The sequence below is a fragment of the Penicillium soppii genome (assembly GCF_028829465.1).
Source record: "Penicillium soppii strain IBT 18220 chromosome Unknown utg000001l, whole genome shotgun sequence".
Taxonomy (NCBI): Eukaryota; Fungi; Ascomycota; class Eurotiomycetes; order Eurotiales; family Aspergillaceae; genus Penicillium; species Penicillium soppii.
In genome coordinates, this window is record NW_026643231.1 from 2,413,281 (window position 1) to 2,428,606 (window position 15,326).

At 47.6% G+C, this 15,326-nt stretch overlaps 7 protein-coding genes across 7 annotated transcripts; 3 read left to right on the top strand and 4 right to left on the bottom strand.

The window, feature by feature from the left end:
• On the top strand, nucleotides 1-1,891 carry N7529_000909 (cytochrome P450; the record flags this gene model as incomplete). The annotated part of the gene is made up of 6 exons (XM_057236440.1): nucleotides 1-234; nucleotides 300-419; nucleotides 474-573; nucleotides 631-699; nucleotides 755-1,363; nucleotides 1,434-1,891. The coding sequence occupies 6 exons, from the start codon at nucleotides 1-3 to the stop codon at nucleotides 1,889-1,891; spliced, it is 1,590 nt and encodes a 529-aa protein (XP_057103243.1).
• A 2,456-nt stretch (nucleotides 1,892-4,347) lies between these two features.
• N7529_000910 (uncharacterized protein) lies at nucleotides 4,348-5,970 on the bottom strand (the record flags this gene model as incomplete). Its single annotated transcript, XM_057236441.1, has 1 exon — nucleotides 4,348-5,970. One exon carries the CDS (start codon nucleotides 5,968-5,970, stop codon nucleotides 4,348-4,350), a length of 1,623 nt encoding a protein of 540 aa, XP_057103244.1.
• Nucleotides 5,971-6,696: 726 nt separating this feature from the next.
• On the top strand, nucleotides 6,697-7,912 carry N7529_000911 (putative integral membrane protein; the record flags this gene model as incomplete). Its single annotated transcript, XM_057236442.1, has 3 exons — nucleotides 6,697-6,861; nucleotides 6,916-7,415; nucleotides 7,465-7,912. The coding sequence occupies 3 exons, from the start codon at nucleotides 6,697-6,699 to the stop codon at nucleotides 7,910-7,912; spliced, it is 1,113 nt and encodes a 370-aa protein (XP_057103245.1).
• Nucleotides 7,913-8,443: 531 nt separating this feature from the next.
• N7529_000912 (alpha/beta-hydrolase) lies at nucleotides 8,444-10,307 on the bottom strand (the record flags this gene model as incomplete). Its single annotated transcript, XM_057236443.1, has 3 exons — nucleotides 8,444-9,726; nucleotides 9,819-9,942; nucleotides 10,008-10,307. 3 exons carry the CDS (start codon nucleotides 10,305-10,307, stop codon nucleotides 8,444-8,446), a joined length of 1,707 nt encoding a protein of 568 aa, XP_057103246.1.
• A 663-nt stretch (nucleotides 10,308-10,970) lies between these two features.
• N7529_000913 (zinc-binding alcohol dehydrogenase family protein) lies at nucleotides 10,971-12,062 on the top strand (the record flags this gene model as incomplete). Its single annotated transcript, XM_057236444.1, has 1 exon — nucleotides 10,971-12,062. The coding sequence occupies one exon, from the start codon at nucleotides 10,971-10,973 to the stop codon at nucleotides 12,060-12,062; it is 1,092 nt and encodes a 363-aa protein (XP_057103247.1).
• A 260-nt stretch (nucleotides 12,063-12,322) lies between these two features.
• On the bottom strand, nucleotides 12,323-13,156 carry N7529_000914 (uncharacterized protein; the record flags this gene model as incomplete). Its single annotated transcript, XM_057236445.1, has 1 exon — nucleotides 12,323-13,156. One exon carries the CDS (start codon nucleotides 13,154-13,156, stop codon nucleotides 12,323-12,325), a length of 834 nt encoding a protein of 277 aa, XP_057103248.1.
• Nucleotides 13,157-13,939: 783 nt separating this feature from the next.
• On the bottom strand, nucleotides 13,940-15,148 carry N7529_000915 (CAAX prenyl protease RCE1; the record flags this gene model as incomplete). The annotated part of the gene is made up of 4 exons (XM_057236446.1): nucleotides 13,940-14,467; nucleotides 14,521-14,901; nucleotides 15,004-15,044; nucleotides 15,094-15,148. 4 exons carry the CDS (start codon nucleotides 15,146-15,148, stop codon nucleotides 13,940-13,942), a joined length of 1,005 nt encoding a protein of 334 aa, XP_057103249.1.
• Between the last annotated feature and the right edge of the window lie 178 nt (nucleotides 15,149-15,326).

Sequence of the window (15,326 nt, forward strand, 5' to 3'; positions counted from 1 at the left end):
ATGGCGATCCTATCATTGCTCTTCCAAGGTGAAGTCTGGCGAGAGGCTCTACCCTGGGTGGCTTCTGCAATTGTGGCTTGTTTTACGATTGTCTTGGCTCGTGGAGAGCGTCCTCATTATGGGTTCCCATTGATAGGGATGGAGTATAGCCGATTCGGACGCATGGACTACGAAAAGGCGCTTGCCCGGTTCTTGGGAGGGTTGACAAAGATATATCAAACAGGATTGAGAGAAGTGTGTCCCCTATCTTTTGATTCTCAATTAGTCATTGTCCGTTTTCTAATGAGGATGAATCACAGGTGCAAGGGAAAGGGTTTCAAATTTTGACGAACACAGGATTCAAAATCATTCTCCCTCCTTCCTACATCGATGAGCTTCGCAATCAACCGAACCTAAGTTTGACGGGCTTCCTAGAAAATGTATTTGGTGACTGATCTATAACCAAAAATGAATCAAATGCTGAACCTTCGAAGGATTTCTTTGCAAGCATCCCGGGATTCGGCGCGTTTGGGGCAGCTGCCGGTGGAGAAGTCATTCAAGAGACAGTAAGGGTTAAGTTGACCGGATCTCTGGGTAAGCTCTTCCTCTGGATTTGAGATTGTTCGGTACTAAGCTGGTATCTTCCGATAGCCCACGTTACCAATGATCTATCAGATGAAATGTCATATTTTACAAATGAGTATATGCAGCCGGGGACTGGTACAGACAAGTGCTATCTACCACAACAAATGTTGCTTGACTGACACATCGACAGATTGGGAGAATATCAGCTTTTATGATATCTCGATGCGCGCAGTAGCCCAGTTATCTGCCCGTGCATTTCTGGGGAAGATGTTATGCAGAGACAAGCAATGGCTAGATCTGTCGGTTATGTTTACTATCCATGCTTCTCAAGCTGCTCGTGCCCTCCGATCGTGGCCACGGTTTACGCGCCGATTCATCCACTGGTTCCTTCCCGAGACTCGAACACTCCGAAATGATGTCGCTGCTGCCCGCCGAAAGATTCAACCCGAGCTTAGCCAAAGAAACAAGGACCGAGTGAGATACTCTGCCGACGGAAAGGAAGCTCCCAAACTCATGGACACTCTTCAATGGATGGAGGATGCAGCCAAGGGACGTTCATTTGACTTTGTTCACGGCCAGCTCGGTTTGACATTTGCGGCAGTACATACCACCTCTCATCTGTTGCAAAATACGCTATATGATCTTTGTACTCATCCGGAGTATATCGATCTTCTGCGAAAGGAGATTATTGATGTATTTGGCAGCGAAGACGAAGAGTGGAAGAAGACTTCCCTCTATTCGCTCAAAATGATGGACAGTGTACTAAAAGAGTCGCAGCGGGTCAACATGGTAACACTTTGTATGTCATCTCGTATTAAAATTATTCTTTCCAAAAAAAAAGATAAAGTACTAACACTCATTGACCACAGCCGCTATCAGTCGCCGGGTCGAAGAAACGACCACGCTTTCCGATGGAACTGTCCTCCCCAAGAATGCAATGATCACCGTTCCCACAAGAGAACGTATGCTGGACGAAGGCATTTGGCCCGGAGGTGATAAATGGATTGGACGTCGTTTCTATGACCTCCGCGCACAGCCTGGCCAAGAAAGTAAGTGGCAATTCGTGAGTACTAGCTCTGATCATTATGGCTTTGGTCATGGTAAGCATGCCTGCCCTGGCCGGTTCTTTGCCTCGAACGAAGCGAAAGTGATACTGGTCCATGTACTCATGAAATACGACTGGAAATTCCTTCCTGGTCAAGAGCGGCCCAAGAGCTCCACCAGGGGGTCCGAAAACTTGGTTGATCCGAAAGCGATCTTGATGTATAAGAGTAGGAAAAGTGAGATTCAATTCCCAGGTGAAAAGATATCACCTTCTGTGGGCTGAAGAACGGGGATATCTCAGTTGTTTTGATTGTAATTTGATTTCAGATATCCATCTTCAATACTGCAGTCTCTTTTCAGAAAAAACTTATTTCGTTTCTAATGGTTCTTCTCATCATGTACACAGTTCAACAAGAGTCCCCATTTACTGGAATACATGCACAGCTGGGATGTAAGTGGTCGTAAAGCGGCGCTCGCCCCATTTTTACCCGGGTGACACCCCCCCCCCCCCCCCCCCCCCCCCCAACTATTGACTGCACACAAGCCACGCGCCGGTGGGCTAGTATGTCGCTAGCAAACTCTCACTGTTGTATGTTTGTTTGCTTTTGGGGATTTGGGGTTTTTTATCTTGCTGCAATCCTAACCGAGGCAATCACCTACAGAAGTGAGCGATTCTTTGGCCGGTGGATGATGATATGGTAATATTCTACGAATGCTTGGGCTTAGCAAACAAGTGGCTCAGAATGAACACTTGCAGATTATTGGGAAAATATAGATGATGTTATCTCTGAAAATCACCATGTCACAAATGTTGGGTGCATATCAGGAGAGCCAAGACTACCCATCGACTTCGTTCGATAGAAGTCAAGCTTGGAGCCCATGATGATTGGACTCAAGAGTTTGTTAAATGAAAGCTGCGCCTTGTGGCCACCAATACCTCTCTGCCACATCACATGCAGGTATTATATCTATATTTAGTAGCTGTATTTGATAATGCCATAGACTCCGTCATTGGTTTACACCACGATGAAGCCTTGAAAGTCAGAGGGCCCCCAATTTTTTTAAGTAGGGAATTTCTCGAGGGATGCTTCTTTTCCGTTTTCTATTCTTGTCACTGAAATGATTCATCACCCGAGCTCAAATTCATATCATCAATATAGCTTCAGGTGCCCGGAATGTAAGAAAGGTGGTTTCAGGAGTATATCAGCCGTGAAAGATCACTTCATTGCTCGCGTCCACGTTGCGAATTGTGGAATATGCAATGTGAATTTTGAGGATGTGCTCTCATTTATAGAGCACTACCAGAGTCATAAGGAACAGAATGCCTTATCGCCAAATTCAGCAACTGAATCTGCTACAAAGATGCCAGCAAAAATAAAACACAAGGCAACGGCGCAAGTCGTCATATCATCTCGAAGAACGCTCGAGAAAAAAAGCCAAGAAGAAGAAGAGCTGGGCTGAAGTCCAGCAATTGAAACCTCTAGATGCGCAAGTGCCTAAACAAGGTATCGCTTATGGCCCTTCCTTTATTCGCAAAATCAATTCATTGACACAAACCTCACAGAGACACAAGCTACGACTTCTATAAAGACCACTGGCTTTATCCATTCTTTGCACCAGAAGTTTATCGTTCAAACCCTACAGGCAAAGTGCCACTCGTGGGCTCGCCTTCAGACCGAGGGATACTACTTAGGGCTCTCGCCTGCTGAACGAATGCAAAGATCATCGAAAAGTTCTATTCCATATGAGCACTATCTTACCGTTCCTCAATTTACCTCACCAAATGACAAGCGATTGGCGGTCGTTATTGATTGTGAGATGGTGGAAGATGCCAATGGTTACCGAATGCTTGCCTATCTCAGCGCCATTGACTTCTTCACCGGCGAGGTCCTGATAAATAACTTTGTGAAACCGACAGAAAAGGTTGAAAATTGGAAGACTGAGTTTAGCGGTGTGACACCAGCTCTTATGAGTTGCGCCTGTGCTGCAGGAGAGGCAATCAGAGGCTGGCAAGCAGCGCGTCAACGAGTGTAGGAATTTACGGATGCGGATACAGTTCTTGTGGGACATTCCCTCAATTGCGATCTTGATGTGCTGGGACTAATTCATCTCAATGTTGTGGACTCTGCCATTTTGACTTCGGAGACTGCCCTACCTCCTGCTTCTCCAACTGAGAAACTCAGACGCATGTGGAGTTTGAAGACTCTTGCTAAAGATTTTATGAAGCGAGATATACAAAGCGGCAGATCTGGACATAGCGCTCTGGAAGACGCATTTGCAACTCGAGATGTTGTTCAGTGGTGCCTAGACAATCCAGGATTGCTGCAAGCATGGGCTAAGAAAAACAAGTTTCAACACCCGAAGCGTGGACCAGCGAAAAAAGGGAAAAAAGCATCCACCGCTAGACAACCTCAAGCCAAGTATAACGATGCTGAATACTACCAAGACTTGGAAACTATGCACTGGTCTGATATCGCAGAGGACTGCGGATGGCCTCATCCAGATACTGGATACGACCCCTGGTCTGATTGAATTCAGCTTCGTTGTTTAATCTTGCTATAGCATTCTCAGATAGTACAGGTACATTTAATAGTTTTTACGTTCAGTGCTGCAGAATCTAATATAAGATTGTAATCAACAGGGAATTTGATCGATGCTGGGAGAAACAGTAAGAGGTGAGAACTGAAGAGAGGTGTTCAAGTGTAAATAATAATATTCCCTAGATGAACTTGATTATTCTTATTCCTTGTCAACGTCATTTGCTGCACCCATTACCTTTTCTAGACTCTTTTCCGCTGACTCCCATTCTCTTTGGATAACATTCTTAACCCAGTCGCCTCGCGGCTTAAGCTTAAATTTAATCTCCCTCGGCATCGTCATGAAACCCGCAACAACCATCGCCCACGGATCCACCACTTCCCCCTCAACAGGCTCAATATCAAACGCCCACAGCAAACAAGCAACCTGCATAAATGTCCCATCCGTGGCAACTTTTTTCCCTTGACAAACACGGTTACCTTGTCCAAACACCGGTAGTGGAAGATCAGTCCGCAGCTTCACCTCTCCGCTCTCCTCCCGCAGCCATCTCTCCGGCACGAAGTCCTGCACGTTGCCCAGTTCTTGATCAAACACTTGTTTGTCGCGGCCAATAGCCCACGCGTTTGCCATGACAGTCCAACCCTTCTTAATTTTCACATCATTGAACTCGTCGTCCTTCTCTGCTCGACGCGGGATGGAGCCCGGTGAAATAGGCCTCCACCGGAAAAGTTCACACGCGACAGCATCGATGAATGCCAAGTTTCCTCGGTCCGAGAACCGAGGAAGTCGCTCGCGACCGACGACGTCATCGAGAACAGCTTGTGCCTTTTTTATGAAGGAAGGGCTGTGTAAAGCCGCAATAAAAAGCCACAATAGCTGACGTGGGGACGTCTCCATGCCACCTTGAATGGATGTCGCGAGCGTGAACGCGATATCGAGATCTCGCATGTCCTCTGCAGGATACTTCTTCTTCTCTGCTGTGGCGAGTGCTTGGTTTGTTGCGTTCCAGCATGCCGAGCTTTTGCCGTGCTCAAAGAGACGCATGTACAAGTCTACTTGCGTGGCATAGAGCTTGCCAGCTGAGCGCTTCCAGGGCGATATGAATGCGGGCAGGTGGCGGAGGGGCGGAATTATATCCGGTAGACCTGGGTTGGCGGCAAGATGAGTGACTTTCGTTTGAATATTGATGACTTCGTGTAGGATCTCGTCTTCAAATTGCGGAATAGGGAGTCCATAATGCAGGGACAGGATGACGCTAGATTGGGTCCGCTCTAGAAGCGGGTATACAGTTTCGGTGCTGATTCCCTCCGGGCACTTTGTTGCAGCGTTGCAGAGATCGAACACTAAATGCTTAGATTCAAGCTCCATCAACGGCTGGTACTTCCGGGCTGCCGGGAGACCTAGGCTGGGAGCCAGAATGCGGTGGTGCCTTTTGAGATGATCATCGTAGTCGTGCATCAAAGTGAATCTGGATCGTCCTGGTTCGGCATTTGTGATCATCTCCATGCTCACCGATGCGGGTCGATTGCTGTACCATTGTCTGCGATGACTGAATAGTTCTGTCACTGCCTCGAGTGAGTTCAAAACGACGATTGGAATGAGTCCAAATAGTTGAGGAACTGCAATTGGGCCATTTTCTTTGGCCCAGGCGTCCCAGTTCTCCAGGGGTCTTTCGATGGACGAGCTATGCAGATCGCCGATGAGGGGCAGTTTGAGGAGCGATCTGACTCCTCCATTTTTCTTATGATTTTTTTTTCCGCTCACATAAAAAAGTGTCAATAAGACTACAGCGAAGGCAATCACTATAGGGGATGTGATGGCCATGTTGACAGTTGAAAGATCAAATGGTCTTTTTTCCAAGTTAAAAACAAGGTCACACATAACATCACTTCATTTTTCTGTAGGGAGTCAGGCTCTCACTGCCGGCAGACCACACATGATTCAATCCTATCTAGCGCGCAAGCGCCCAGAACAATACAATGCTAACGGGCGCGAAGGATGCACCACTAAGCCTTTGTGGGCATTTTGCGGGTCGAAACACACTAAAGCAAACTAGCGATGCTGCAATAACCAATAATATTATTGACATCATTAGTCCGCGGCCTGGAGACTACAATCTAACCTCATTCCTTCTAATGTGGACGGCTTACGTGTGGGGGGGTCATTTGTCTGTTCCTCCAGTCGCATACAACCGGTGCCAAGGCTATGTATTGTCCGAGGACACTAAGCAGTTGGGCGTTAGGTTTGTTTCATTCTGGGTCCGCTGATGTACAAGGCTGTGCAATATGGTACAGGATCATCTCAACGGTCGGGTCTCCCTTGGAACTTTTGTTTTACAACAATACCATTATAAATATTATTGTGCTCCGTCCCGGTATAATGGATCACAAATATTAAAACACAGGTGCGGGTCGAACTGATCCTAAACTGTACCAGGATGTGAATCCTGTTGACAGATTTATCCTTTAAAAGGACCCTGTAATCCCGGCACACTAGTGACCCCTTTGTCAACGGTCTTTTGGGGAGAAGAGACAAGAGTCTATCTGTGAAATGGGGGTTATCTTTCCCATTGAGACCCAGGGCCAAAAGCAAGTGCTGGGTGTTGCATTTACCTTTTCTTTCTTGGCTGTGATAGCAGTGAGCTTACGTCTCATCTCCCACAAGCTCGCGCGCAAAGAATGGATCGCTAGTGACTACTTTATCATTGCCGCTTGCGTACGAAAAGCTCCTAGGTTAAATTTTATAATGCATGTACTTACAATATTACAGATATTCGCAGTTGGTCTTCAATCGATCAGCATCACAGGGGTATTCCAAGCCGGCATTGGATATGACCATGTCACTACAATCGCCGCCAAATACGGAATGGAGCCTATTACCAAGCTCCTGAAACTGATTATCCCATTACAGTTTCTCTGGGTTCTGAGTCTCAGCTGCACCAAGATCTCGATTCTGAGCCTGTACATCCGCATCTTTCCCATCGCCTGGGTAAAATGGGTTTCATGGGCAACGATGGGCGTCATCATCGCCTGGACGATCGCAACAATTCTCGCCGGGTGTTTGATCTGTCGCCCATTCGCATTTAACTGGGACCAAACGATCCCTGGCGGATCTTGCGGGGACCAAGTGAGCTCCTTCACGGTAACTGGAGTCATCAATCTAGTCACCGATATCATCGTACTGGTGACTCCGATGCCGCGATTGTATATGCTACAAATGGCCACATACAAAAAAGTGACTTTGATCACTGTTTTTGGACTGGGATTAGTGTATGAACTGCTATCCAACGCCTCATTATCTATCGCTAACTCTTTCTAGCACATGCATTATCAGCGCCTTTCGCATTTCCGTTCTCTCTACAATGAATTTCAGCGATATCACATACACTCTCCCCCGCGCCAATATCTTCAGCGGTATAGAGCCCTGCCTTGCCGTGACACTTGCCTCGATCCCGATGATGCGTCCCCTTCTTGGACGATCAAATTACACTCCCGATATCACTGCCCGTCGAACAAGTAAAGCCTCCAATCCAACTGCGGGGTCCGACGACCACGATGACAATGGGTTCCGAGAACTGGATGATGACTCGAGTCAGTTGTCGCTGAGGCCTCTGGAAGGTTTGAAGCATAAGGTTCGTGTCGCCGTACGGAACAGGGACAGGAGAAATTCGGCAGAAGATTCTGAACGTAATAATCATGGTCAGAAGGAGAGTGGTGGAATCTCGGTCAAACAGGAATGGGCTGTGCAACATGGGGCACGGAAATAGAGGCTCTGGGCTCAAGGCCGGGATTATGGTCAAAATTTATATACCTATATATACGATGTAAGATAACAGGGGGGGGTCTGGCCTTTATACCACCCTCTCCGACGATTGTAATGAATCAGAATGTCACCGACAATATGAGGCTCTTTTGTACTAAAGCTAGTACACACGACCATAGGGTGTGGAAAACAAGGCTTCCCGTCCGTTCAGCCGTGACTCAGCCGAGTATTCTGCACAGCCAATAGTCAATGTGCCCTTAGCATCTATGCGGCACTATTGGGTGAGTGCGGGTGATATGGGTGAGAAGTCTCGAGACTGGCGTGGGAGAAGTGAAAAAAAGGGTGATAATTCTTACCTTCCAGTAAGCTCTGGTCTATTACAAACAAAATCACCGGGCCAACGCCACCGCTTAGATCATCCGATGCAGTGAGTAAATTCGCTTGGCAGTATCTGCGGTTGACTAAATACATGAATTTCAACTCCGTGGGCGCTTCTTTGGCTTGTCAACCACGGTTAAGACAGGCAAATTCTTCTTCACCGTTTCACCTGAGGAAGGACCAACCGTCCATGAGAGAAAATGACGTTGTCTCCCTCAAATCTCTCTTGCACTCTGTCCCCACCCTCATGACGCATGGGAGGGATGGTGCTTGGGGTGTTTACCGAGCCAATCTCCATAGTCAAAGTCTGTCCCTCGTCAAAAAGATATGCCGCTGGGTAAAAGGGGACAATGACAGTGTAGACCTCGCCTGGCAAGACTTCTGATTTAGGGGCAGATGGCTGGCTGATTACGCGTTCCTTCTCGAAGTTCTTTGCAACTTCATCACGGTGAGAGAGACGGAAAAAGCCTCTGGAGAAATTATCCATAGGCTCGCCGTGGTTACCAGCAAGGACGATCAGCTTTCCATCACTGTCATAAGCACGGAGATAGGCAAAGAAATCCAGGTCCTTGGCCTTGGTGCTGACCTCGATCTCGAGATAGGGAGATCCAAGAAGCTCGAATGAATCGGAAAACGCAGCATCAAGTTCAAACTTGATATTCTCTCTGAAACCCTTGTAGTTGAAGGCAGTTTTTGCATTGCCTGGCTTGGTAAGGGAGAGCTTCTTCTCAGGAGTAATGTAGAAGCTGACATCGTTTGCGTCTGGTGGAGGATAAGCGACCTCATTTTCGCGGTAGAATGTCTCAGTGCCGTGGTGCTGGAGTAACCTGATTCGGGGGACATCGAGCATCCCGTTGTCCTTCTTATCGAAGAGATAGTAGTCCAAAAACTTTTTCTGCATTTCAATGTGTTCCGGCTCATAGAAAGCAGCTAGGTGATTTCCGGTGTGCATCTCCAACCACTTATTTTTGGATGAAATCTCGTTAAAAGCGCGAATGTTTCCCGGCAAATGGAGTTCTGGGTCAGTCCAGTTACCTGAGCTGTAGAAGGGTACCTCGATGTCGGACAATTTGCGGACTCGATCAAAGACGGCCCAGACACCGTCGGAGGGGAATTCAGTTGTTGCGCACAGACGAGGATAGTCTACCCGGTTGGCAACGAGTTGCTCGTCCGTAAGTACACCATCTTGACTTCCGCCCTGTGATGGAATAACAGTGTTGTTATACCAGTGAGATTGGAAGTTGTGACTGTAAATTCCGCCACGTCTAACAGCCTGATACATGCTGCAAGCAGACTCGTAAGAAATCACGCAAGTCAAATGGGGTGGCTTCTGCATGGCAACCCAGTAGCCCACCATTCCAAAGTAGCTGATGCCAGAGAAAGCGACTTTCGTGGTCGACCATGACTGGACAGCGGCCCATTCCACGACATCATAGAGATCTGGCGGTCCAAACAGTGAGAATCATTTTCAGGCTATTATAACACACCGCCCACGAGGTGGAGGGAGTGGAGTTGGCGAAGAGAGCACGTACCTTGTCCCTCAGCATCCGCCTGAATAGTGAGCGATCTTTCCAGACCGAACGGATCCAGTTTTCCTTGGCTACCTCCTATACCTCTGGTATCGACACGAAGGAGAGCGTAGCCATAGTCCCGGCACTGTTCAGACCATCAGTTTAGAAACCCAATGAGCTGGACGAAAGAGTCAGCATTTCGCTACCTACCCAGATAGTGGGTTCGCACAACTCAAAGCAAGCATCAGGACCTAGAGGCTTGACGTTTTTGTACATTTCGGCATATATCGGTGTCTTTGGTAATCCAAAAACAGAAGCATGGATGTCCTTGCCATAAGGACCCATGCTGCAGACCACAGGAACCTTTTTGCCTTCCTTGGATGCAGCGAACGGCAAGAACAGATCAGCACACAGCTCGATCCCATCCCTCATGGGAATATAGACGTGTTTGATGCGAGTGTATCCCTCGACGTCGGTTTCAGCAATCTCATACTTAGGACGTGTTGCCATAACGAAGAGTATGGAAGAAATAGGCAATCAGAGTTGAAACTATGAAAGGCACAAACTGTATCTGGGGTAAAAACTGTTTTGTTTATATAAAAGGGACGCAAAATAAACCATGGGCCTCTCAGGTGAATCAATAAGTTCTGGACGTAATTTCATCTATCTATCGTTTACCGGCAAGCACTGTTCAGTCAACGACATGACATAAGGGAGTGTCCGACGGGGTATCCGGTGGGGGACGGAAGGTCAGTTTGCAGCATTTTGGTGGATAAGTTGGAAGAATGGCATCCGTTCTGGGTCATCAGTCACAGATGTTTTCTTAGCAAGACAAACCATCTTGCGAAACAAAATGATTATGACAGCGCCTACTAATGCCGGATCCACGCGTCATGAGGGTGTTGCACCCCATCTAGATCGTAGTTAGTAAGCGGAAGCGGAACATCGTTCGTTCTACCCGCAATCCGTGATCTACATACTCTCCGGTGGGGATAGCCCCACCCAGCCGACGGGGTAAAATGCGGTCCTCACGGGAGTTCTGATCCCTCGAATCCAGTTCGGACCTGGTGATCTTTGGGCAAGATATTCCCTCACCAGAATGCCGTGACCGACCAATTTTCTTAGCCCACTCCCCTTCCCGTGAAGACAAAAGAAAAGAGACTGAACGAAAAGATGTCTTTGGAAAGTAACATTGCCGCTCCCATCACAGCTCTAGCTGTTGACGAGAACATCACTTTCATAACTCGACGGACGCATGAGCCTATGTGGAAACCAGAGGTCGGTGAACTTCTGATCGAAACACTATTTTCGGGAACCAATCCCGCGGATACCAAACACGCGACTGAGTTGGGCATTTATCCAGCAGTCCTTGGCTATGATTTCTGCGGCAAAGTGCTAAAATCATCTCCAGAATCGAAGTTCCGGAGCGGGGATGTCGTTGCAGGATACACTCCCACTGGCGTTGGAAGGGCGAGCAAATATGGTACTCATCAGAGCTATTTGATCTGTCCTGAAGAGATGGCCTTTCTAGTCCCTTCAGCCCTTCCTCGGGACCATGCGGCATGCCTAAGTGTCGTCGCCATGACCGCAGCGGATGTGATGTATAACCTTTTCAGGTTGCCGCTACCAAGCCATACAGACACACCTAAGTGTGAAAGCTTCAAGGCAATGTTGATCTGGGGTGCCTCTACTAGTGTGGGAATATGCGCAATCCAGCTGGCCCGTGAGAGTGGAGTTTACCCAATTCTTGTCACAGCATCGCCTGGAAGGCATGCTCTCTTGCAAGAGCTAGGTGCAACATGCTGTTTTGACTATAAGTCACCAAGTGTCATTCCAGACATTAAGCAAGCTTTGGCGGACTTCGACGTGCATTCTCTGGACTATGGCTTCGATGCCGTAGGCAGCCACGGAGACTTCAGTTCTGCAGATTATGTCGCCGAGTGCGTTTCGGACGAAGCCCATCTTGTTTCTGTGGTGATACAAAAGAATCCTCGTTTCAAGATGCCTTTCGCCACCTCGAACCAGGAAGCCATACTACGGGTCGCCGGGGTTCCTCATCCTATTTGTATCCCGGCTCGGCGTTCTGATTACCAGCACGCTTGGAAAGCATTCCAATGGGCTGTGGAAAACTACGGATCTCGTTTCAGACTCCCGAGCGTCGAAGTCTTCACTGGGTCTGCGGAGGATGCCTTGAAAGAATTGATGTTGGTGGGTGGCGAAGGAAGGGGCTTTGGGAAGCTCGCCATTCAGCACCTTCTAATTTAGTGTAATTTTACTCTTGACTAAATCTCAATGGCCAAATCAGAAAGTCGGCATAATAATGACTAATCTTGGCGGATCTACAACTAACTAATGAGTCTCTCCTTTCTCCGGGTATCCACCAATGCTACAGCTCCGTCATGTTTAAAGCTGAATGGGAAACGCTTCAAGACCACATGGAAGAATTGACTGGATTCGGGGATTGTGGTACAATTTGGATAATCTATGGTTTAGAGGACTCGCTTGGTCATTGGTTCTCTGAGAGCTCACCAGCATTGGTCTTCCCAAATCATCTCCGCGAGCTCCTTCAGCTGTTGCTGTGAGAATTTCAAATCTTTCTCCCGTGGACAGGATGACGGGCGACAGAACAGACTTTCAAACGAGATGACAAGAGGATGGTGACTGACGTTTATCTGGTTTCCACTCTTGGTAATCCAGATAACTTGGGAGCGATGGATGCGGTCGTTCTGAGCCTCCCACTTCTCAATCCGGATTTCTGGCTGAGATCGACCAATTCGAAGTGTCAAGCATACTTTTGCTTTTCCATCGTCAGGATTAAGCCAGAAGCGCACATCGGAGTTTAGTTTGACGTCATTTTCCGAGTACGCTACTTCGAGAGTAACGGATGGTGAACGAGATATCCCACGAGCGGTCCTTCTTGGTCCCCAGGAATAGTCTGCCTGCTTTCCTCGGGACGCTCCTCTGACATCTACACCTGTATACCCTCTGAGGGAAGTGAACAACCCCATCGGTTGTATAGCCTCCATGATCATATTGTTCATAGCGGCGGACGCTCCACCGTGTGTAGTTGACGGCATCCTGACCAATAAAAGCTGCTCTTTGGTGTCAAATGAAGTAAGGTATTTAGCGATAGGAGAAGTATCTTCGTTTTCGATAAGGGTATCGATAGTCTCTTGGCTTACATGAAAGAGGAGGAATTCGCTTGCGTAGGGGGAGGCTTCGAAACGAGCGGTTTCGGATTCCAAGATGTCAAAGAAGTCTGATTCCCCGCGGTATGTATATCGTTTGATCGAAGAGGGAAGATCTTGAAGGAAGCTGCCACCGAGACCAAGCTCGTAGTTGCCATTTTGCACCGGCATTTCGGTCATTTCATATATTGAGATAGGAGAGGATGACGAAAATTATAGATAGTAGATTTAAAGATTTCCTTGATGAATTTGGATTCGCTATCATTTTCCTGCAAATTTTTAGCAAACCAGGATGATGTGTACGTCGCTGTCCGAGGAGGTATAGTAAGGTTACTTCATGATGACGAAGAGCCTTTGACCAGCCGCCGAAACTGAAGCTGGCCGGGGCTTCAGTCAAGATAATTTGGTAGGATAGAATGGTGAACAATCTTTTCTCTATAGACGCTTGTTCAGTGCAAGAGTTCTATTTCAGAGTATACCTATATAATCTCCCTTGTACCTACGTATGTTTGATCATTTTTGGTTGTTGGTACTTTCTATGAAACAATATTTATTGTGCTCACACGAAGTGAGCAAAATATATATCTAACTTGTAGGTGTCTGTGGGCTTTATATATCTTAGCTCATCAGATCATTGAAACCAATTACACCTTTTCAACATTGATCAAGTACCTACATTACATGCAGTAATTATGACCATAATTGTGTTATACTGGATCGAGAATATATACAAGCATCGCGACATACTGGCATTCACAAAAAGTGTATTGGCCGAATAATTTCACGATATGCACATTGGAAAACATGCGAATTCAGTGCCGGTAAATAAAACTGGCCACGGCCCCGGTCCGATATATAGAGAGAACGCCAAAGGTATGATCGCAAAAGCACAATGCGGGCATAAAAGAGTTTGTCATATAGTTTACACAGAGAAACCATAACACACGAACGGATCTATACGGTCTTCCCCGTAAAAGAAACGAGAGCATGATAAGACTTGGTCAAAGGCCACAACCCTTGACAGAACCCAACAGCGCCAACAACAAGGAGCACATAATAAGCAACCGTCCACCCCACATGAAGACTATCATCGGCCGCCACTGCATCCACGTCCTCTTTGCCACGCGTGAAAGAAGGACCCACGGAGTCACCAGACTCCACACGGCCCCAAAGCCTAGGAAGTCCACACCAGTTGCAGAAACTATGCACAACAATCACGGCAGCCAGCGAGCCTGTGCGTAGATACAAAAATGTCGCATACCACCCGAAAACAGTAGTATACCCGAACTGGAACAGGGAGCGCAGAAGCGCAGCCAGAACGGGCGTGTCCGGGTGCGTGAGTCTAAATTCGTAGAAGTGATGCACATGCGCAATACCAAAGTACAGCGGCGCGAGAAACACAATCCGACCGGGTGATACATGAGCCAGGAGATGCAGCGGCACGATGGCAGACCGGAACATGACTTCTTCTGTGAAGGGTCCCTAGAAAAGAATCAGGAAAAAAAAGATCTTGGTCAAAAAGAGAAAAGACATACCGCGACATAATTCCTCCATCCGATCCAGCCACCCAAACTTTCAGATAGTTTCGAGCGACAGAACCAGAATCGCCATTCACCCTCGACAATGCCGCGCTCGAACAGCGGACCCGTGAATAGGATAGCTGTTAGTAGGAGAGATCTCAAAGTCTCCAATACGCCGACGGGCCACCAGCCGAGAAGTCGCACCCCCGCGTCAAGTGAGGACCCACCCTCTTCGACGACGAGCCAAAGGACGACGAGAGAACTGATGATGCAGGAACTTGTCACTGCGCGGATGCGCGCTCTGATTACAGATGGGGCATCGCGGCTGAGGCTTGGCGATGGGCGAGTTGTTGGGGAGACATAGAACGGGACCACATAAAGGAGCGTGAGAAGGACCTGGAGCAAGTTAGGACCATACCAGTAAACAAAGATGCGTGTTTGTTTTTGTTTTTGTTTTTGTTTTTGGGATATGCATGTTCTGGAACTGTCTCTACATACGGATAGAAAAGCGACCGTTCGGACTGACAGCGCGGGCTCATCTAGGGATGTTAGCGTGGAGTATTGGAAAATATTGAATTTCCCCCTTACCCTGTTGCTTAGAGTATAAACTCTTGAGACGCGCCATTAGTCCAACCGGTGCCATGGTATTGTATATTTGCGGGAGTGAGTTGGAATATTTATGGAGGCAGGAACGGACAACTTGACAGAGTCTTTGGGGTTCCAGATGTTCTTTGACGTTGTGACCATACGGATAAACTGATAGTGATTGGCGGAAAGGGGTAAATTACAGTACTGTATTGTTCCAGTGCACCATGGTTGAG